This window comes from Stigmatopora nigra, chromosome 9, assembly GCF_051989575.1.
Source record: "Stigmatopora nigra isolate UIUO_SnigA chromosome 9, RoL_Snig_1.1, whole genome shotgun sequence".
Classification (NCBI taxonomy): Eukaryota; Metazoa; Chordata; class Actinopteri; order Syngnathiformes; family Syngnathidae; genus Stigmatopora; species Stigmatopora nigra.
This window is the reverse complement of record NC_135516.1, coordinates 14,527,550-14,550,828: the sequence shown is the minus strand read 5'-3', so window position 1 is coordinate 14,550,828 and position 23,279 is coordinate 14,527,550. Positions and strand designations below refer to the sequence as shown.

At 38.0% G+C, this 23,279-nt stretch overlaps 1 protein-coding gene across 1 annotated transcript in view; it reads right to left on the bottom strand.

Annotated features, from left to right (window-relative positions):
• The window catches only part of LOC144201507 (receptor-type tyrosine-protein phosphatase mu), a 135,022-nt gene that overhangs the window by 73,969 nt on the left and 37,774 nt on the right, over positions 1–23,279 (bottom strand). The window contains exons 3-7 of the mRNA XM_077724209.1: positions 18,036–18,310; positions 14,369–14,447; positions 10,978–11,093; positions 8,782–8,956; positions 2,950–3,243 (exon numbers count right to left, since the gene is read on the bottom strand). Coding sequence (XP_077580335.1) covers positions 2,950–3,243; positions 8,782–8,956; positions 10,978–11,093; positions 14,369–14,447; positions 18,036–18,310 — 939 coding nt within the window. The remainder of the gene's footprint in view (positions 1–2,949; positions 3,244–8,781; positions 8,957–10,977; positions 11,094–14,368; positions 14,448–18,035; positions 18,311–23,279) is intronic.

Here is a 23,279-nt window from a genome sequence, read left to right as displayed (position 1 = left end):
TATACATATATATATATTCATGTATTCATTTATGAACTGACTTATGACCCATCTATTTATGTCTACAATGTCTTTTTCTGTGTCTGTATTCTCACCATCTTGCTACGGTGACAACCAAATTTCCCCAAATACGGGATCAATATAGTTATCCAATCCAATATTCCTGATATGATACCATTCCCTACTTATATCTCCAACAACAACCAACAACTCCTATAAGAATAATCCCCCAATTCTTTTCCAACTACATTGTCAACTCCTATTCTCACCATCTCAAAGCACCAAGTCTCCCTGATAGCCACATGCTAACAAGCATCACGCCGCCTGTTTATCACCTCCACTTGGGATCCTTTGGAGAACTCAAGTATCATTAAATGAGTGCCAATGCTCAGCCGTCTTTCTCCTCACGTTTAAAAATTCAACCACAAGTGCTTCTCAAGGTCTTTAAATCTTTTCTATTCACCGCCATTAATTATTCATGCGCTATCTGCTATAATTTCTCTCACTACCACAACCTATATACATATATCTATTATTATTATTATTATTTTTACCGCTCCTCCTATTCCCTCCATCCTTTTTTTGCGCTAAATTATAGATGTGGCGCTCTCTTCAGTCGTCGTCTAGCGTGGCTCATAAGACGCTAACATCTCCCCCAACACGCCAGGCGCGATTTATTCACCGTTTTCCAGCCCCTCCCGTAAAAGCTTTATCTTGGATTTCACGCGTCTCCTGAGTGGGGCGACGGCGAGCACGTTTTTTTTTTTTTTTTTGGCAAAGTGCTTCACTTTGATTTACGTTTCCTGACAGGCGGGATTCTTTTTTGGAAATGACGGTACATGAAGATTTACACTGAGCAGCTTGTTTGTGTCGAAATAAGGACTTTTTGTCATCGGGTGCTTTTAGACTGAAAGGTTTTAGCATCTTATACTAAACAATAACTAGCTAGGCACTTGGGCATTTAGGCTCATAAAAAAATGGATGAGCTTACATAAAAAATACGGGTGAAACAAACCGAGTGGAGATGTAGACGACTGCTACATACCTTTGTTGTAGGCTAATTACTAAAGACAATTATGAGGAAGTTCCTTCAAACCAGAGCTTGACGATTAGCCGTGTCAGACTCGGGTTGGTTCGCAGGCCGGACTATTTTAGATATAATATTTAGATTTTTTTTCAATAAATGGATTAAAAGAACTGGATTAAAAGCCCTGTATATTCTGTTTTTTTATAGATCTAAAACAATGTTGATTTTAGCTTTTTTTAAATATATTTTTAGATTTTACAGAATGACTTTTGAACTAAAAACACAGAAAATGGATTAAAAAATGACCATTTTTGATTTAAAAGGGGGAAAATCAGGAAATTTTATATACATCTATACTCTTCATTTTAGAGATAATATTTAGATTTTTTTTTTAAATAAATGGATTAAAATAACTGGATTAAAGGCCCTGAATATTCCATTTTTATAGATCTAAAAAAATATATATTTTATCTATTTTTTAATATATTTTTAGATTTTACAAAATGATTTTGGAGCTAAAAACAGAAGAAAATGATTAAAAAATGACAATTATTGATTTAAGACACTGAAAATCAGGAAATATAATATACATCTATATCTATCATTTGAATTTGATCCTAAAACAGAAAGTTGCCACTCATCATTTATTTTCCCGGGCCGCACAAAATGATGCGGCCGGCCAAATTTGGCCCGCGGGCCACCACTTTGACACATGTGCTCTAACTTCATGAAGCTGATTTATTTATTTTTTAATTTTTTTAAACCCAGCTCGCATTCCTTTAAATCCAAAGTAATTTGTGTCCAAAACTGCCCGACGACAATTTTTTTGGCATCAAAAGGAATGCGCGTTTGTTTGTTGGTCTCAGCTTGGTGATCCCTTTTGTAGCCGTACATCGTGGCGACACGCTTTCCAAACACCTGCTCAGACTCCCCATAATACCACGTGAGTGACCTCGCTTCCATCTGCGCCCGCTCAGTGGCGTCATGTGTCACTCGATGGCCTCATCTGCTTGCCTTTTTCATTTTGGGATGGAAAACAGACAGTGTGGGAGGGAACCTGCTTTCTAATTGGGGGATCCATTAGAGCCATGGAGTCACCCAAGCGATTATCTAGGGCTGCTGATTTTTGTTCCCAAACCCATCCAGCATGGACAGTTTAACCCACTGGTGTCAAAGTGGCGGCCCGGGGGCCAAATCTGGTCCTTTGCATCATTTTGTGCGGCCCGGGAGAGTCAATCATGAGTGCCGACTTTCTGTTTTAGGATCAAAATCAAATGTAGAGAATGGATTTATATTATATTTTCTGATTTTATCCCTTTTAAATCAATAGTTGAGATTTTTTATCCATTTTTTTCTGTTTTTATTTCAAAAAGATGTCTAAAAATAAATATATAAAATATTTTCTGTTTTCCACTTTCCGATATCCCTACCAACCCGGGTTTTCATGTGGGCGAGACCATTTTAGATATAATATTTAGATTTTTTATTTTATAGATGGATTAAAATAACTGGATTAAAAGCCCTGAATATTACATTTTTTATAGATCTAAAACAATGTTGATTTTAGCTTTATTAAATATATTTTTAGATTTTACCAAACGATTTTTGAACTAAAAACACAGAAAAAATGGATTAAAAAATGACAATTATTGATTTAAAAGGGGAAAAAAACAGTAAATGTAATATACATCTATACTCTTCATTTATATTTGATCCTAAAACAGAAAGTCACCACTCATGATTGACTTTCCCGGGCCGCACAAAATGATGCGTCGGGCCAGATTTGGCCCCCGGGCCACCACTTTGACACATGGTTTAAATACTCTTAACAGAAAATGGATCTTAAGAACGTGATCGAAGTGCTTAACAATAAAATGGATCAACATTGCCACAAGGAGACATTAATAAGTGATTAGACTTACCAGCACATCTGGTCCGGGCCCTGAGTGGTGGTCCAGGTGCACCAGTGCCTCCTTCCAGTGGCCTGGTGAGCAGTACGCTTATCTCGTACTCCGTGTCGGGGTCCAGGTGTCCAATCTTGTGGGTGGTTTTGTCAACCGGCTGTAGGTCGTACATGGTCCCCGATACGGTCCTGTACTCCACCTCTCGGTCCACAATTGGGCCGTCGCCATTGATGGAGTTGGCGTTGAGCTGGATCCAGAGATAGGTCGCCCCTACGGCTGTCAGTTGGGGTGGGGCGATTGGCACTGGGGGTTCTGCATGGAGGGGGGGGGGGGGAGAAAATGTTGGATTAATACTGTAATACTATTATATATGTGAGCATTTAATCATTTTTGTATGAGAGCTAGGGATCGTAAGGACTGTTTACTGGAAGATAGGACTGACCTTTACCCCTGAATGCAGACCTAGAAGGACGCTTAAGAAGATGCTGATGCAGAGTGATGGCTAACCAACAACCTTCGTGATTACTAGCATATTGTGGTAAATTGTGACGATCTTTTCGCTTGATTATGGATTTTTTTTTTGTCAAATGGAGGCTTGTTTGTTTAATTTTAACCTTTACCCCAGAATGCAGACCTAGAAGGACGCTTAAGTTGTTTCATTTCCAATGGAGTTGTTTTTGAGTTCCCACCTTAATTGTTATTATTGAAAACTGTGATGATTTTGATTTTGATGAAAAAAATGTGATGATTTTTATAGTTAGAGGTTAAAAACAGGGAAGTGCTGTCGTGCTAAGAAAGGGTGATGGAGCTAGATCTCATTTCTTTCGCCTTGTTGTGGGGAAAGCAAGTGTGTGATGTGATTAAATAATTATGAAATAACACGTTGCGGTGTGAAAGCATATTACAATTGTGCAACCATCCCACTTTGTTGTTGCCTTTTGCATTCCTTGATGTTTTCATATTTGAAATGATGCTCAGCGTCCTCCATCTTTTTTTAAATGACATTTTAATATTTCTTAATACATTCCTTTACTTACTTTACTTTGTACTTAATACTTTTGACTTTAATGATGAGTGATGAGTATGTTAATACTTGAGTCATTTTTATCTGTTTATGTTTCATATGTACTGTTAACGGAGGCACTTTTTTATTTGTATTCGCTAAAAAAAAGAAAATTAGAATAATTACACAATATATGGAATTCTGCCAAAATACTAATGGTCAATTTTGCCCAAAAATCCTCTAAATTATCATCTGAATATTGTGTGAAATAACAAAAAAAATCTGCCCAAAAAAATCCTCAAATTCTCATCTAAATAATTAATTTGTGTGAAATAACCAGAAAATCTAAAAAAAATCATTTGTGTGGAATAACAAAAAAGAAACAAAAATCCAAATAATTAAACCTACAATATATAATATTCTGCCAAATAACTGACGGTCAATTTCACCCAAAAAAAAATCCTCTAAATTCTCTCACCTGGCCCATCTTGTCAAAATTTTTAAGTCAATATGGCCCCCCCAGGACTCAAAAGTTTGCCCACCCCTGGTGTATGCACACACTGGTTTGGAATACACACATTTGGCATTATTTTGTAGCTATTTTCATGTTTTAACGGAGGTTGGCCATCCCTTGTAAGAAACAGATGGTTGGGGCAAAGTGACCTGAAGACACGGGTCCCTGAACTGTGTCTAATCCAAGCCGCTAAAAATCACCTGAAGCGAACCAGCTAATCCATCCGCTTGGGATTGCCCAAGGTGTCCGAATCTGGTTTTGTTTTGATGGCTTTTCAGGTCAAAAGTCTTGAAACGTCTGAGCCCTTTTTAAGCCAAGCCAAGCCCTCCCTTACCCCGTTTGGACAAGCCAGACCAAGAATGACAAAGCGCCTCTCTTCCACATCAGACCTCCTTAATTATGAGCTGTCTTCTAGGTCGGATGCAAATGCTTTCTTGGACATGTAATTGTCTAAATCTTTTAAGCCATGCACTGGGCTTCAACATCCAAACAAAGATGCCTCACCTACATCCTGCACAGACCTTCAAAAGGCTTCAAACTGGGATTACTAGTTGCTGTGGCTTTATATCATACTTGCCAAGTGCTCCTCTTATACATTATTTCAATATATTATACATATTTACTCACATAGAGCGCCTGTGAAAGTCTAAAATGTTCCCTAAAGTGGATATAATGCCCAATCAGTTGGTGCACTATATGTAAAATGCTGTAGATGCTGACAGCTTGACTGTTTGGGTACATTGCTTGCTGATGTGCTATATTTATATAGTCAAAAGGCAGGGGGAAAGCAGGTGTGCATATTAGGCTGGAAATATGACAATATTAGCAGTCGCCGGACGTTTGGTCGCCGGACGTTTGGTCGCCGGACGTTTGGTCGCCGGACGTTTGGTCGCCGGACGTTTGGTCGCCGGACGTTTGGTCGCCGGACAAATGTACTTGGATATTAAACAGTACCTCGGTATTAAACAGTACTTGGATGTTAAAGAGTACTTGGATATTAAAGAGTACTTGGATATTAAAGAGTACTTGGATATTAAAGAGTACTTGGATATTAAACAGTACTTGGATATTAAACAGTACTTGGCTGGATATGAAACAGTACTTGGATATTAAACAGTACTTGGAGATTAAACAGTAATTGGAGATTAAAAAGTACTTGGAGATTAAAAAGAATGTGGAGATTAAAAAGAATTTGGAGATTAAAAAGTACTTGGATATTAAACAGTACTTGGATAGGATATGAAACAGTGTACTTGGATATGAAACAGTACTTGGATAGGATATGAAACAGTGTACTTGGATATGTGACAGTACTTGGATATGAAACAGTACTTGGATATTAAACAGTATTTAGAAATTAAACAGTACTTCGATATTAATCTCTCTCTCTCAACAGTAAACAACGACCAAAAGGGACCAAACGTCAGTTGACCAAATGTCCGGTCCCGCTCTTTTCTCAGTGGCTATTGTCATTGGCGCTGACACGGGGTAAAAATGCTCATCTTGAGCTCTGAGAAGTAGCGGGGAAAAGAGCCGGCCGGGGGTCAAGACGGCGGAAAATTATGGGCCCTTTCACCACCGCCACAGGAGAGCTGGTGGCGAGGGAGGGGCGGGGTTTCCACTTGTTCCCGATCCATATGGCGTGGCGTACTTCCACATAAATCTGGCATGAAAATCAGCAGTGATTAACAGGGATAATCAAGCATTCATTCTCCTCCTGTTGACCAAATCGGCGGCGGCAATGGCGGAGGATTGTGATGATGAGGAGGGATGAAAAATTCATACACACCGCGGTCACTTCTTTACACATTTAAGGGAGGATTTATGAGTCATTGCTTCAAGGAGTAACAGCTACTTTTACGGTGGAGGGTGTGGAGAAAAGCCTCCATGACACTTAGGGACGTTAAAAGTACAATTTTGTATTTTTTTCGCCTGAGCAAATATTTAAAAGGAAAAAAATGGGTGTTATAGCAAGATAAGGTGAAAGACACGGTAAATATTTACGATGTAGGTAGCTCATTCTTGGTTTTTTATGTGTTATGATCTTTTTGGATGAATTGATGGTTACAGAATTCTCCAAAAAAAAGATTTTTTTTATAAAATTCTATGTTTGATGGCAAGGAATATGATTTTAATTTGTTTAGCAAAACATCCGTATCATCTTTTGTCGTTAAAATGAGGGATAAATAACACTGATGGTCATTTTTGCCCAAAAATCCTCTAAGATATCATCTGAATAATTAATTTGTGTTAAATAACACAAAAAGCAGAAAAAAATAATGTGAAATAACAAAAAAATCTGCATTATTAATGTGTGTGATTATTATTGGAATAATCACACAATAAATGGAATTCTGCCAAAATACTGATGGTAAATTTTGCCCAAAAATCCCCTAAATTCTCATCTGAATAATTAATGTGTGAAATAACCAAAAAATATTAATAATTCATTACTATGAAATAACAAAAAAGAAAAAAATGGAATAATTAATCACACAATACATGTAATTCTGCCAAAAATACTGATGGTCAATATTGCCCCAAAATATCCTCTAAATTCTGATCTGAATAAATAATTTGTGTGAAATAACGCAAAAAAATAATCTGAATAATTAATTTGTCTGACATAACAAAAAAGAAAAAAATTGAATAATTAATCACACAATATATGGAATTCTGCCAAAAACTTGACGGTCAATTTTGCCCAAAAACCTCTAAATTCTCATCTGAATAATTAATTTGTGCGGAATAACAAGGAAAAAAATCTGAATAATTAATCACACAATATATAGAATTCTGCCAAATAACTGACAGTCAATTTCACTCAAAAAAATCCTCTAAATTCTCTCAAATCAATGCTTTGTATTATACAAATCCTCCCTATTGAATAAGAGTTTTGTACCATATTCTCCTCCAATCTTACAGCAGGTTAACATCTTTAAACAAAATTCTAAACGTGGAAGGCTTATGTGGGTTATTAGACCTTATCTACCCCCCTCCCCCCCACCCCTTACTCTGTTATGTCCGTTCTAGCGTGATTGACAGAGCTCGATCTGCAGCAGCAGGATTAAACCTATCAATCACATAAGGCTTGGAGACAAAAAAAAGAAAGGAAGAAAGAAAGAAAGAAGGGTAGCGGGGAAAAAAAGAAAAAAAATCAAGGCAGTAAATTCAATTGAGAGCACACGGAGAAGATTGAGGTGAAGAAATATAGGAGGCCATTACTAGACAACTATAGGGGGGTGTGGGGGGGGGGGGGGTGCTATAAGGAAAGTGAGGCCTTGCAGCCACAGAGCGAGCACTCCATAAATTCATATCAAATGACTGCAGGAGTCAAACATGAGTGAGGCTACTGTAAACCCGCCTGCCGCTTGCCTTTGTCATCCTTTAAAGGAGGCCATTATGCTCAGTCAAGGACGGCCCTTATTTGATAGAAAAGGGCTCCAGATAACGAATCCCCCATTAAAATATATTTTCAAAAGTTAAATCTGGGTGGAGGGGGGTTTTAAAGCGCCTAAGAGTGTGTTTACTTGTGCATATTTTGCTTTCTGTTTGTCGGCAGTTGACTTTGTATGAAGGTCGGATCTGCTAAGAGGAGCACCCAAGTGACGTAAAAATGAATCTAGATATTATATATAGATTTTCTTTTATAAATGGATTTAAAGGACTGGATTAAAAGCCCGGAATATTCCGTTTTTATAAATATATAACATTGTTTATTTTAGCTTTTTTTGAAATAGATTTTTAGATTTTACAAAATGATTTTTGAACTAAAACCACAGAAAAATGGATTAAAAAAATGGCATTGATTGATTTAAAAGGGGGAAAATCAAAAATATTTAATATACATCTATACTCATCATTTTAATTTGATACTAAAACAGAAAGTCAACTCGACTTCATGTGGGCGGGACTATTTTAGATATAATATTTATATATTTTTTAATAAATGGATTAAAATAACTGGATTAAAAGCCCTGAATATTCCGTTTTTTTATGAATCTAAAACAATGTTTAATAGAGATTTTTTATATATAATTCTAGATTTTACCAAATAATTTTTGACCTAAAAACAGAAAAAATGATTAAAAAATGACAATTATTGATTTAAAACATGGAAATCTTTCTTCGATTATCCCGACCTCACTTTTCGCTATTTTTTCCTGCTATTTAAAGTTCATAAAAATGTGAAAATCCACCTCATTGTCCCAAAAATGGCTACCGAGAAACTTGTTTACCAAATACCAGGGTCCCAAAAGCCTTATTCTTAACAATCATGTCATAAGAACAATTTCCATGTAGTTTTCACTTTAAATATATTGACTGCACTCACGTCTTATAGTCAGCTCCCCATAGTTCGACACTCCGACCCCTTTGTCCGAGTGGACGATACAGCGGTAGCGGCCCGAGTCGCCTGTGGTCGTATTTTCCACGTCAAAAGTGCCAATGAAACGGCGGTTATTCCAAGGTTTAGTAGCCTTCATCGGGGCCTGGCGTCCACCCATTCCCTGTTCAACACAAAAACACACAAAAAATGCTTTTAAATGAAAAATAATTAAAAATAAATGCTTCATATGCAAATAGCAAACGTCTGCATACTATTTTTGCCTGAATATAAGACGACTCCCACTTTTTAGTCTTTTTGCAATGTAAAAAAACATCGTCTTATAATCAGGCTCATTTCTTATCAGTGGGCGGAGTTTGGCTAATGTTTGTATTGCTGTTCGGGTGCTAATGAGGACATATTTGTGAAAATGATGAAGTAGTGGGCAAGGGAAACTGTACACTGGCCAATAGTGTTGTTGGCTGAAAAGTCTCGGGTTGCCAGATGCACTACCTTTGTCACTCGGATCAAGGTCGAGCACAGGCTACTGTGTGACGGATATAGAAGGCACTCTCCACAGAGCTGACGTCTATATGGGTTAAGAGCATATGCCGCTGAGCTGACACCTGTAATCCCCTTCCTGCCAAGCCAACGGGTTACACCTAGGACGCACTGAAGCCGTGTGTGAATGTCACAGCTTGAAAATTGGACTATTGCAAGATGGAGGGAAGAAAAATGGAATCTCTGGGGCTTTGTTGCAATACAGATCATAGGAAGAAAAGACCAAGTCATAGGGCAAGTCTGACTAAACGAAGACCAAGTCATAGGGCAAGTGTTAAAGAATTAAGACCAAGTCATAGGTCAAGAGTGAATAAATTAAGACCAAGTCATAGGGCAAGTTTGACTAAACTAAGACCAAGTTATAGGTCAAATGTGACTAAATTAAGACCAAGTAATAGTTCAATTATGACTAAATTAAGACATAGGTTATAGGTCAAGTCTGACTAAACTAAGACCAAGTCATAGGTCAAATGGGACTAAATTATAACCAAGTCCTGGGACAAGTGTCACTGAATTAAGACCAATTCATAGGTCAAGTCTGACTAAAGGAAGACCAAGTTATAGGTCAAATGTGACTAAATTAAGACCAAGTAATAAATTAAGACCAAGTAATAGTTCAATTCTGACTAAATTAAGACATAGGTTATAGGTCAAGTCTGACTAAACTAAAACCAAGTTATAGGTCAAATGTGACTAAATTAAGACCAAGTAATAGTTCAATTATGACTAAATTAAGACTTAGGTTATAGGTCAAGTCTGACTAAACTAAGACCAAGTCATAGGTCAAATAGGACTAAATGAAGACCAAGTAATAGGTCAAGTGTGAATAAATTATGACCAAGTCCGGGGACAATTGTCACTGAAACAAGACCAATTCATAGGTCAAGTCTGACTAAAGGAAGACCAAGTCTTAGGTCAAGTGTCACTAAACTAAGACCAAGTCATAGGTAAAGTTTGACTAAATTAAGACAAAGTCATAGGTCAAGTGTGACTAAATCATATGACCAAGTCATAGGTCAAGTGCGAATAAATTATGACCAGGTCATAGGTCAACTGGAAATAAATTAAGACCAAGTAATAGGTCAAGTGTCACTAAATTAAGACCAGGTCATAGGACAAGTGTGACTAAATCGAGACCAAGTTATAGGTCAAGTGTCACTAAATTAAAACCAGGACAATGTGAGACTTAAGCAAGTTCAGATGAAGTACTTTGCAAAATGTTAGACCAAGTAAAGACGAAGATGATTGCAATGTGAAACCCGCTAAACACCAAAACATTTCCAGACTGAATCAAGACAAAGAACAGATCCTGAAAGAGGACAAAGTAACATAAGACAAAGGAAGAAAAAGACAATGCAGGACAAAATGAGGAATAAAATGACAAGACCCATAAGAAATAATTACGGAGAAAAGACAAACTAAGGTACAAAAGGGTGAAAAGACAAACTAAGGTAGAGGCAATGTGTCAGAGTCAAGAGGAACATAAGTGAGAGTGAACAATTTGAGACAGCTCGAAGACCAAGACAAGGACAGTTGGAATAAAAGACCAAAACAAAGTGACGCAAGGCCAGGAAAAAAATGTGAGAGCACCTTGAAAGAAGGTAACACGAGGCTAACATGGAGGAACATTTAGAAAAGGCTCACCTGAAGCCAGAGGTGGAAATTATCCCGCTTGCGACCATTCACAGTGCAGTGAAATGACGCAGTTTGTCCGGCGTTGACCTCGACTCCCTTTATTGTCAGAAAGTGTGGCGTGTTCACTGTGGAGAAACAAAAGAAACAATGATATTAGATCAAAAATAGGAGCATTTAGACCAAATTTGCAGTTTTGTGGTCAAATCATTGCTTAATTTTCGACAATTGTTTGTTTTCGATAAACTTTTGCCTCAATTCTCATGAAATGTAGTTTCCTTGCAAATGTTAGTCAACCCGAAATGGCAGAGAATGGACGCCCAGCCCCGCTTTGTCTTTAATATATGCAACTTCACAATGCCTAAGGCTCAAATATCTTAAACGACGGTTACCTAAATCTCCCAAATCGGACACAAGAGGCCGTTCAGCTACTGATTGCACTGTCGATTACGTATACAGACTCAATGATAGCACACTTATAAAAGTCTTTTCTTATGGACTTTTATGGTTGTGTGCTTTATGTGAGTGGAAAGGCTCGGTTTGGAATACAAGGGTCAAAATGCAGACCCTTACGTGGGTGCTCGGACATTTGCTCGCTGGTCTTTTGGTCCCCGGTCTTCTGGTCGCAGGTCTTTTTGTCCCTTTTGGTCTAAGAGAGAGCATTTAATATCTAAGTACTGTTTAATATCCAAGTACTGTTTAAACCTATCACAAGTACTGTATAATATCCAAGTACTGTATAATATCCAAGTACTGTATAATATACAAGTACTGTATAATATCCAAGTTCTGTATAATATACAAGTACTGTTTAATATCCAAGTACTGTTTAATTTCGAAGTACTGTTTAATATCCAAGTACTGTTTAATATCCAAGTGGTATAATATCCAAGTACTGCTTAATATCCAAGTATTGTTTAATATCTAAGTACTGTTTAATATCCAAGTACTGTTCAATATCCAAGTACTGTTTAATATCCAATTACTGTTAAATATCCAAGTACATTTGACCGGCGACCAAACGTCCGGGCGACCAACCGTCCGGGCGACCAACCGTCCGGGCGACCAACCGTCCGGGCGACCAAACGTCCGATTACGGTGTTTTAGCAGTGGGGCGAAACTGAGGTGCTCCGAAAGAAGCATTTCTGGGGATCATGAGCGATGTTCTGTTGAAAAAAATATGTTATCTGGTAGTAATAAGAGTAGAAGGGAAGGAAAGAACTAAGACAAGAAGAAGAAGAACTATCCAAGTGCGACTCATTGAAAGCTGAGAGAATGAAATGACCCGGATGAATTACAAATTCCCAGACAACTTATGTGGAACATTTTTGATGAGCGCCAGGAAAAAAATAGGGCAATATCACCATGCGACCTTGATTTGAAACACAACCTAATCTCTAAAGACTCAGTAAAAAAAAACTAATTTTATCACTTTCATCTCAAACACTTCCACTTGTACATTTCCCATCTAGATCTAAAACTATATTTTACAGAATCTTTCAATGAAATCAACCTACTTTCCACCAAAAAAACTGCAAATTTCCAACTCCTCGTTCATTTAATGACAAGAACGAGTTCCAACATAAGCACACCTTTGCCATGGATATTCCTGATGGTGTTCTAATTAGAAAATAAAGGCTTTAGCTAGTGTTACCTATCACTCAGAGAGCGCTAATGGCTAGCACCGAGAACATCATCGATCCTACTTGGAGCATTCCCAGCTCCCGTTTAAACATTGATCACAAAGTCGCAAAAGGCATTGCCGATCATCTCAGATGCAACACGTATCCTAGCGCCAATCTATCGTATTGACACAACATTTGTAAGAATCGGGCTGCTTTCAAACGGTTAGCCAGTCATTAGCATTTAACAATCAGAGCATGAGACTGGCTACGACTGTATGAAGGCCAACGCAAAGTCCAAATCGATGGATGGAAACCCGTGCAAGTTATTGATCCAGACTCTAAGATCAAAGTGTGAAAACCTATAAGTGGAAGACGGGGGTTTTCAAACGCTAGACTCTTTCACACAGAGTTAGTAGGTCCGGGGTTGAGAGTTCTGGGAAATCAAATTTATGGAGACGTAAAAGACAGGCACTTTGTAACATGTATACTTGAATTTTTTTGGTAAGGGCGCCGCAAAACCGGATTTTGTGGGTTTTGTCATGTTTTTTTCTTGCCCTAAGGGGTGTTTAAATTAAGGTAATTTATTTTTATTTGAATTGTTTTGTTTATTCTGGGATACTATAATGTGCGCATTTAATCATTTTTGTATAAATTTCTTCAATTTGGGACTGGGGAAAGGAGGTCAGATTACCGTATTTTCACAACTATAAGGTGCACCGCATTATAAGGCGCACCCTCAATCAACGGCATTTTTCCATATATAAGGCGCACTGTATTATAAGGTGCACTGTCTATTTTGGAGAAAATTTAGGACTTAAGTGCGCCCTATAGTCGTGAAAATACGGGTATTTTCCACGACTATAAGGCGCACTGCATTATAAGGCGCACCCTCAATGAATGACACATTTTTTTCCATATTTAAAGCACACTGGATTATAAGGTGCCTTGTCTATTTTGTAGAAAATTTAAGACTTTTATGTGCACCTTATAGTCTTGAAAATGCGGGTATTTTCACGAATATAAAGGCGCACTGCATTATAAGGCGCACCCTCAATGAATGACACATTTTAGTTTTTTTCCAAATATAAGGCGCACTGGATTATAAATCGCCCGGTCTATTTTGTAGAAAATGCAAGACTTTTATGTGCACCTTATAGTCGTGAAAATGCGGGTATTTTCACAAATATAAAGGCGCACTGCATTATAAGGCGCACCCTCAATGAATGACACATTTTTTTCCATATTTAAAGCACACTGGATTATAAGGCGCCCTGTCTATTTTGTAGAAAATTTAAGACTTTTAAGTGCGCCATATAGACATGAAAATACAGTATTTTGACCCATTTTAGGACGTCATGTGGACCTACAGGACTCAGAAGCACAAAATGAATCATTCTTTACAGTCCATGCTTAAAATCTACAGCGAAAACGTCCTAAAAATGCGAGTAGATCTCCGCTAACACGAACAGGAATTTGAAAGCCTGAGAGACCAACTACTTTGCCAAAGGATCCTTGTGAGATGAGAGAATGAAGACGGTATTTGTTTCTCATTCTACGCGCTACAATATCCGACTCCGACATCCCAAGTGGTTGACTTGCTCGTAAATCCCGAAGGCGCAATGGACAAAAAACGCTTCCCCGCTGCCCTTTGTTTGACGAGTGGGCCTTGAAAAGAACAACAGTGTGTATTTGGAAGGGTGTCATGCAAAGGACAATGACTTTTTGATGAAGTTTTATGACGGAGCGTTGTGGGGAAAAAAAAAGAAGGTAAAACTTACTGCACTGGTGGCCTTGAACCAGGACGTCTTTGATGGCCAGCATCCCGCGTTGGCCGGAGGTTACGGCTTCAAAAACAATCTGGGGGATCAGAAGGAACTCATAAGACCAGGCCATAAAAACAACAGACGCCACCTGAGTGCTTACAAGGAAAGAAAATGTAATTATTTTTGTGATTCGTCTACAGTGATGTGCATTGGGAGATAAGGGCATTATATTTTTGCTATTTTATTGTTTAGATTTGCGACCATTTGGCCATTGAAGTCATGAGTTGGAAGGATAGGGGAAACGTGGATTAGGGCTGCCATGATTAATTGAGAAATAATCAAAAACAGGAAAATGTTTGGCAAATTTTTGATGATCGATTCATTGTTTTGAGACATTATTATGGTTCAGAATTGTCAAAATGCTCTTCTTTGAATTGTAAATGAATCAACTCTGGTTTTTGAACGGTGGTTGTTGAAAAATAAGTGGTCATAAGTTGGCTCCCAAAAAAAATTGTAGCTCTAATTAAGCCTGCCACGATTAATCGAGAAATCATCAAAAACAGGGAAAATGTTTGGCTACTATTTTGATGATCGATTCATTGTTTTGAGACAATTATTACGGTCCAAAAATTGTCCAAATTCTCTTCTTATAATTATAAATCGAATTCAGTCTGGTTTTTGAATGATAGCTTGTTGAAAAATAAGTCATCATTAGTTGGCTAGCAAAAAAAATTGCAACTGCACGATTAATCGAGAAATCGTCAAAAACAGGAAAATGTTTGGCGACTATTTTGATAATAAATTAATTGTTTTGAGACAATTATTACGGTCCAAAAATTGTCCAAATTCTCTTCTTTTAATAGTAAATGAATCAACTCTGGTTTTTGAACGATAGCTTGTTGAAAAATAAATGGTCATGAGTTGGCTAGCAAAAAAAAAAAAAATCTAATAAATTAAAATCTATATTTTGTCATTTTTAAGTGGTATATTCAATGGTTAGTTCAGGTACAATTTAGTTTTGTGTTGTTACTCATGTCTGTCTTTTCAATTGCACCTTTGTCTTCCCAACTGAACAACAACAACAACAACAACAAGTCATTGTGGTATCTTCTTACTGACGCATTATCTCAGTTACTAAGTCGAGTGTTGCTCCGGAGACAAACACACTCTTCTCCTTCTTCTTAAACAAAAACTCTAAAACCAAGTACGCAACGTTGTTGCATTGGAAACGGTGACCCCGTTCTGATACATAAACTTACAGGTGACAAAAAAAACATAACAACAACCAAATGTTCCACAGTCCTGCATACCAACAACCCATTGGTGCAAACATATGCATTGCAATGTCACAGTGAAATGCTTTACTTTAGCTTTTCGCCTGTATCTCACATTCCTATTGTAGCTTCTAAATGCAGTGTAGGACAGATAATTCCCGTTGTCACCGGGGAAGCCGAATGCCTTCAGACAGTAGCGCCTAATTATTAATACGGCGGCAAATATGAAAGCGAATTTCTAGGGCCGTCCATGATGGCCTCATTACGGGCTAATTTCAAGGAAATGAAAAGGCTGAGTACTTGAAGACAAATGAACTAGACCTGCTCACCTAATTGAAATCCTATTGTTTGCTCAACAGACATCCGTGAGCCCATCTTAATAGCGGCCATATAATTGATTCTAGCGTCGATGATAGCGCCCCCGCTATAATTGGACCTGACCTGGTAGAGGGACGGCGTCACTGCTAAAAAAGTTGAGCCTCCTCATTTGTCAAGGGGATGGGCAACTGGCCAACACCGTTGTTTCGACCCTCTGCCCGAGGGACGGAGCTAAGTAGTACATTACAGTAGGATTGATTAGAGCCGCCATAAGCTCTCCCGTATTGAGATCAAGATGGATGATTGTGTATTATTGTTATTTATCATTTTAAAAAAACAATATACGCCCAGAAATGCAATGTTCACTCGTAATTTTTCATGTAAAACATGCTGTAAAACATGAAAAACATAAGAGTGGACAGAGCTACAGCCATTGGATGTGGTGTAAACGGCGCCATCATGGGGAAAGGAGTAAAAAAATAAAAATAAAATGAAAAAATTTGAAAAAAATGAATAAAAAAGGAAGTTTGGATTTTATTTACTGCGCATCATATGATTGCTGCTGCGCAAAGAAGACGGGAGTAGTGCGCAATTATGCACAGCTTAGAGCAGTGGTGTCAAACATACGGCCCGTGGGCCGGATCTGGCCCGTCTGGTGGTTTCAAATTAAAAAGATGGCCATCTTTAGGAATGACCCCACTAAAAAGTCCTTCATGGAATGAATGGTTAAAAAACATTGGAGGTAATTAAAAAATAATTAAGAATCAGATGGCTTCCCTTTGACAATTACCAGGTTACCAGGCAATTAAAGATACCTATAATTAGTGTGGTGTTGTTAATTAGCAAGAGTTTCATGGGTTTTTTGTGGGTTGTATAGAGGTCATTTGACTTGTCATTCTAACATGCAAAATTGCAAGTAAGCAGGTTATTTTTGGGTGGTTTGGTCTATAAATAGTTTAAATTGGGTTAGTGGGTCTTTAATAAAAGCTTTCATTTGAAGTTATTAGGATAATTACTATATTTCAATTAAGAAGTCGTCACCCTACTTCAGTAGAAGCGATTCTTCACTGAAAAAAAAATGTTTTAAAGTGTAGGAAAATGAATCAAATTAATAAAAATCATACGTTTGAGTTAAGAGTAAAATCCTGAGCCCATTTTGAGATACGAGTAAAATTCCGAGCAAATTTTGAGATACGAGTAAAATTCCAAGCAAATTTTGAGATACGAGTAAAATCCTGAGCTAATTTCGAGATACGAGTAAATATTCCGAGCAAATTTTGAGATACGAGTAAAATCCCAAGCAATTTTTGACATACAAGTAAAATTCCAAGCCAATTTTGAGATACGAGTAAAATCCCGAGCACATTTTGAGATAAGAGTAAAAGTTCAGAAAAAAATTTGAGATAAGAGTAAAAATTCCGAGCAAATTTTGAGACACGAGTAAAATTCTGAGCAAATTTTGAGATACGAGCATACTAGACAGGCAGGTGGCCGATACATTGATTTGATATACGAGTAAATACAAGCTCAGGCCTGGTATGCATTAAGCTCGTATCTCAAGAAATGACTGTAGTTAAAAATACATTTTAAAAACCTACTCTAGCACCTCTTCCTTTCCGACGCCTGCAATAACGAAATAATTCAGCCCACCGCGCCCCTTCTGGAGGTGAAAGGGGTCTCTGTGCATCAATTAACATTTGGTAGACTGGGTGAAAAAGCTCAGGCAAAGACTAATAGGAAAGCGAGTGTGAAATCACCCTCGGCCGGCCGGCGGTGGTGCGCACCGACCGACCGACCGACCGGTAAGTGAAAATGAGTTTCCGAAATGGGCTTGGAGATGGAGGAGCCAGTGAACAGATTACCATGGATACTGAGGTAGTCTCAGGAATCAATACAAGGTGTTTTCAATGGGATGCCATTGTTTGGGGCTTATCAAAAGAAGCATTGCGTCTAGCTTGGCCTTGTTAAAAGCCTTTAATGACTATGGCGCCGACACACAAAAAAACACTGTGCAATATCTCATCTAGTTATTCATCACAGATGGAAAAAAAAAACAACAAAAATAAGAGAAAACTTTGTTTTTTTCTGACCTGGTAGAAGTTGGGCCAGTAGGTGCTAACGGCTAGCTCCACTTGACCCCAAGAGCGAGATGCCGGGGTAGATACGTTCCATACGGGTGTTCCCATAGGGCTGTTGTTTTCCTTGATGTAGACGTTTAGATGACCGGGGTGGCTGTTGTCCCGCCCGCCGATGTAGTAATGGAAGATGACGCAGTGGGTGTCGTTCTCGCGGAGTTGTGGCGTTAGGAGTTGGGCTTTTTGACCGGAAAAGCGTCCTGAGGTGTTGACCATCATGAAAGTGGAACCTGTGACGTGGAACACAATAGGATGACAACATGTGGAATTTTATTAGGGGTGGAAAGCACTGATTTCCAGAGGATGTCCTACGTAGGCAATTATTTTGACAGTACTACAATGTTTGACCATAGTACTGCTAACAAGGCAATGTCTGTCAAGACTACTCCGGTTGAAAAGAAATGAGTCTGATTATAAGACAATGTTTTTTTGCTTTGCAATAAGACTAAAAAAGTGGGGGTCGTCTTATATTCGGGCTAAAACAGATATAATATTTAGATTTTTAATTTTATAAATGGATTAAAAGAACTGGATTAAAATCCCTGAATATTCTGTTTTTTTATAGATCTAAAACAATGTTTATTTTTGCTTTTTTATATATAATTTTTGATTTTACAAAATGATTATTGAACTAAAAACACAGAAAAATGGATTAAAAAAATGACAATTATTGATTTAAAAGGGGGAAAATCAGGAAATTTTATATACATCTATACTCTTCATTTTAATCCTTCATTTTGATCCTAAAACAGAAAATCACTCATGATTGACTTTCTTGGGCCGCACAAAATGATGCGGCGGACCAGATTTAGCCCCCGGACCGCCACTTTGACACATGTGCCCTACACAGTCAACTAATTTGACAATATTACCATGTTTAACCATAGTACTGCCACCAGGGCAATACAATGAAAAGAAATGAGCCCGAATATAAGACGATGATTTTTTTTTACATTGCAATGAGACTAAAAAAGTGGGGGTCGTCTTAAATTCGGGCCAAAACATTACATAGACGTTTCCTATTTACATAACGTTTCCTATTTACATATGAAGCATTTATATATACTGTGTGCATTGTCTACTTAATATAATCTGGGCCTTCTCTCTACTCTTAGTCATCTAAACATGACAGATTGTCTTCCCTCACCGGACCACCCAACATTTAGCTCGTTATCCAAAGTTGGAAACAAGACAAGCGGTGCACCATCGACTCAATGACTGAACAAATAAGCCCGGCTACACACAAAATGGCAAACAACATGACACAAAAACGAATGTACCGTCCTATTACTTTCCAAGTGTAATACTTCTCACTTCACTTTTATTGGCACCACAGCAGTAGCATTAGTTTACATTTTAATATCAAGCCCAGCAATAAAAGCTTCAAGGAAGGAAAACCTATTGATTTCCCATCAATTCATCCTATTTTCTCAAAAAAAGGAAAAACGGTCCCTTGCGAAAATATCGTCCATCTTTTTGGGTCGGCTTGTTGTGTATTGTTATTAATGGTAATAGCCCAAGACGTCAATTTATCAGTAGATAAGAGCATTTTCTCATTAAAGCACTCCGTTCTTGGGATGTCTCTACAGACTTATACACTAGCTTTTAGTAATTATGGCTTTAATTTAAAACTACAACGATAAGATAATCCTTTATTCAGTGGTAATACCGCTCAATGTAGAGCATTATTTTATATATGACCATTATTTTGAAGATGAAACTGAAAGTAAGATTTTTAGGAGTGTTTCATCTGAATTTTAGTCACTACGGTTACATCCAAATATGGTTGGGAATGGAAAGCTTGGATCTAGACCAGATGTGGGCAAACTACGGCCCGCGGGCCACAAACGGCCCGTTAGGCTTTTTAATCCGGCCCGCCGACGTTGTGCATTATTTTTCAATTTTTTCCCAAGGTGGCTGACGTTGTCCAAATTTTTTAATTTTTAAAAAAAAAATTCTTTCCCAAGATAACTTATACTTTTGACTTTAATGATGAGTATGTTAATATTTTAGTCCTTTATTCTGTTTATGTTTCATATGTACTGTTAACGGATGCACTTTTTTATTTGTATCGTATCTTGTGTTGTCAAATTTTAAAAGTCAATGTGGCCCCCGGGCTCAAAAGTTTGCCCACCCCTAATCTGGATGCTAGCTAACCATTTTGAGACCAAAAACCTCATTTGTTCCATCGTGACTCGCATTCATTCATTCATCCTTAATTCCTGAAACAGGAAGCCGAATTCCAACAAGGGCGGATTTTAGGTGGTTTTAGGTGACGCCTGAAGTGACAGTGGTTTGATGTTTCACTAATAACTCTCGGCCATCTGTCGCGAGGCAAGCCTTCAACACCTCGGGAAGACTTGATGAATTTTTGATTTTGGGATCCGGTCGCGTGGGGGTTTTTGGGGGTTTTGAACGTCCTACGCAGCAGCAAAGCCCCTTTTGTTTTGGTAATTAGAGACAAATATCACAGAAGCCATCTTCACTGTAAACTGAGCATTTGAAAAATGGACGTCATAGTCATGTCCAAACAAATAGTGAAATTCAACACTGGTTTTGAATACATTCATTTTTAAAAGGGGTATACTATACCACAACAGTGCGTGACCGGACTTTTGGTCGCCCGGACGTTTGGTCGCCCGGACGTTTGGTCGCCTAGGATGTTTGGTCGCCCGGACCTTTGGTCGCCCGGACCTTTGGTCGCCCGGACCTTTGGTCGCCCGGACCTTTGGTCGCCCGGACCTTTGGTCGCCCGGACCTTTGGTCGCCCGGACCTTTGGTCGCCCGGACCTTTGGTCGCCCGGACCTTTGGTCGCCCGGACCTTTGGTCGCCCGGACCTTTGGTCGCCCGGACCTTTGGTCGCCCGGACGTTTGGTCGCTGGTCAAATGTACTTGGATATTAAAAAGTACTTAGATATTAAACAGTACTTAGATATTAAACAGATATTATACTATCTCTCTTAGATATTAAGATATATTATATGAAATCATTATTCTCAAATGAAAAGAAGCTATCCTAAGCTTCCACCTGAAAGTTTCTACGATACCAAACTAAACTTGGATACTTCATTTTTAAAGCAAGCCTCTTCACAAGACTGTGCGAAGAAGTCACAGTGTATCATTACTGACAGCAAATTAGCAATCAAGAGGTGGCCAGCAAGCCTGAAATTGAAAGAAAACATATCCACACACACACCCACCCACACACACACATATGCAGTTCTATCTGTCAATTACCGGCCTTGGTAGCACCTTCCCCATTGTCACCAATTTCCATACACTCTTCCGCACTTGATGACCTCACACAATATGTGTAGAAGCCACTGTAAACGCCACCGGCTAATTAACGAATGAAGGAAGACAAGTGAATGATAATGACAAGATGTTAACGTTGTGCTAATGCAGTAACGCGGCTCTACTTTTAAGAAAAGATTCCCCCATTAATGCTGGCGTGATGGAGATCAATTAAAAATGGAGGAAGCTCTCCCGTCGCCTTCAATTGGATCCCGGGAAAAAAAATCCTATTTCTTATTATTACAAAATGTAGGCCACCTTCACCTTTCATTACAATGACGAGCCGCAAAACACGCGGGGCAAGGCTATAAAAAATGAATTAGATGAAAAAAAATGGTGTCCCTGCTCCACATGAGAGCGACACAAGAGATACATTTGGCTTTCAAGTTGAAAGAGGTTTTTTATTTAATAAACTTAAAGTGGTGAACCGAGTTTTGGATGAATTTGCTCACAAAAGAATGATAATACTTTTTTTGTATGATTTTTATACACAGATATATTTGAGCGATGTGTTGAATAGATATTATGATGTAGGTTCAAAAATGTATTTCTTGCAAAACCCTGTTTTTGAATAAACGGAAAGTGGTGAACGTAGTTTTTTGGATGAATTTGCTCACAAAAGAATGATAATACTTTTTGTATGATTTTTTTGCACAGATATATTTGAGCGATGTATTGAATAGATATTATGATGTACTTTCAAAGATCTATTTCTAGCAAAACCCTGTTTTTGACTGTTTTTGACATTTTTGGTTGAATTTTGTGTCCATTTCGTCAAGATTTTTCAACTCTATATCAATACATCAGTGTCAAATATCAATTATTTTCAAATGAAGTTTGAATCAACATATCAAAATACCAATTTATCTTAATGAGATAAAAAAAATGAGCATCTCAGTGTTATCCAGTTTCTAAATGTGATTAATTATATCTCATATTCAAGTGGAGATGTGATTCATTATCTTTATTACATTTACACATACAGTTTTGGTTTATTTTTTGGTTTCTAACAGTGAGCAGCATTATAATCGATAATTTTTCATCATTCATACTACAATTGAACAAAAAAATTAACGGAAATGATAAAAATATATAGTATGAAAACCCCGTTTTTGACATTTTTTGGTTGAATTTTGTGTCCATCTTGTCCAGATTTTCAAACTCTATATCAATACATCAGTATCAAATATCAATTATTTTATATTCAGAAAATCCAAAGTGAGCAGCATTATAATCTATCATTTTTCCTCATTTATATTAAAATTGAACAAAAAAAATGTAAACTGCAATGATCAAAATGTACTGTATGAAAGTATTGGGATAAATTTTGAGGTTAGTGACGCTCTGAGCAGAAGATAGAATTTGCAATAATGATGAGAGCTCATTATTTCTCCTGCGCTCAGGTCTTGAACTTGGAGAAAATCATTATGTGTGCAGCGGTAGTGGATGGTGGTGGTGGTGGTGGTGTAGTGGTGGCGGTGTAGTGGTAGTGGTGGGTAGGTGCTGAATGAAAATGAGTGGGGGCGCTCTTTAAACCCCAAATGCCTCCAGGTCTCATTTGCTCATAAAATTCCAAAAGGGTCGCGGCGGTAGAAAAGCACGTTTGCCACTCGGGAAATGTCAATGAAGACGGGGCCCTTTTCAGTGTCACCAATCAAAAAAGCTTTCGGCTCGGGTTACCAAATGTGGACTAACATGAAAAACGGTCTGCTGGAAAAAGCCAGTGGACGTGCTCACCTCAAACCGTCAATCAGGACCACCCATCCATTTTTTTTTTTTTGTGCTGATGTCAAAAACGCCAGCTGAGATGTTAGCATCCCATTCGCAACAAAGGGTGCCGTAGCCAAACGTAGTTGCGGCAAGCTATGATTTTAAAAAGCAGCTGTGACAAGTTCTTTTACGTT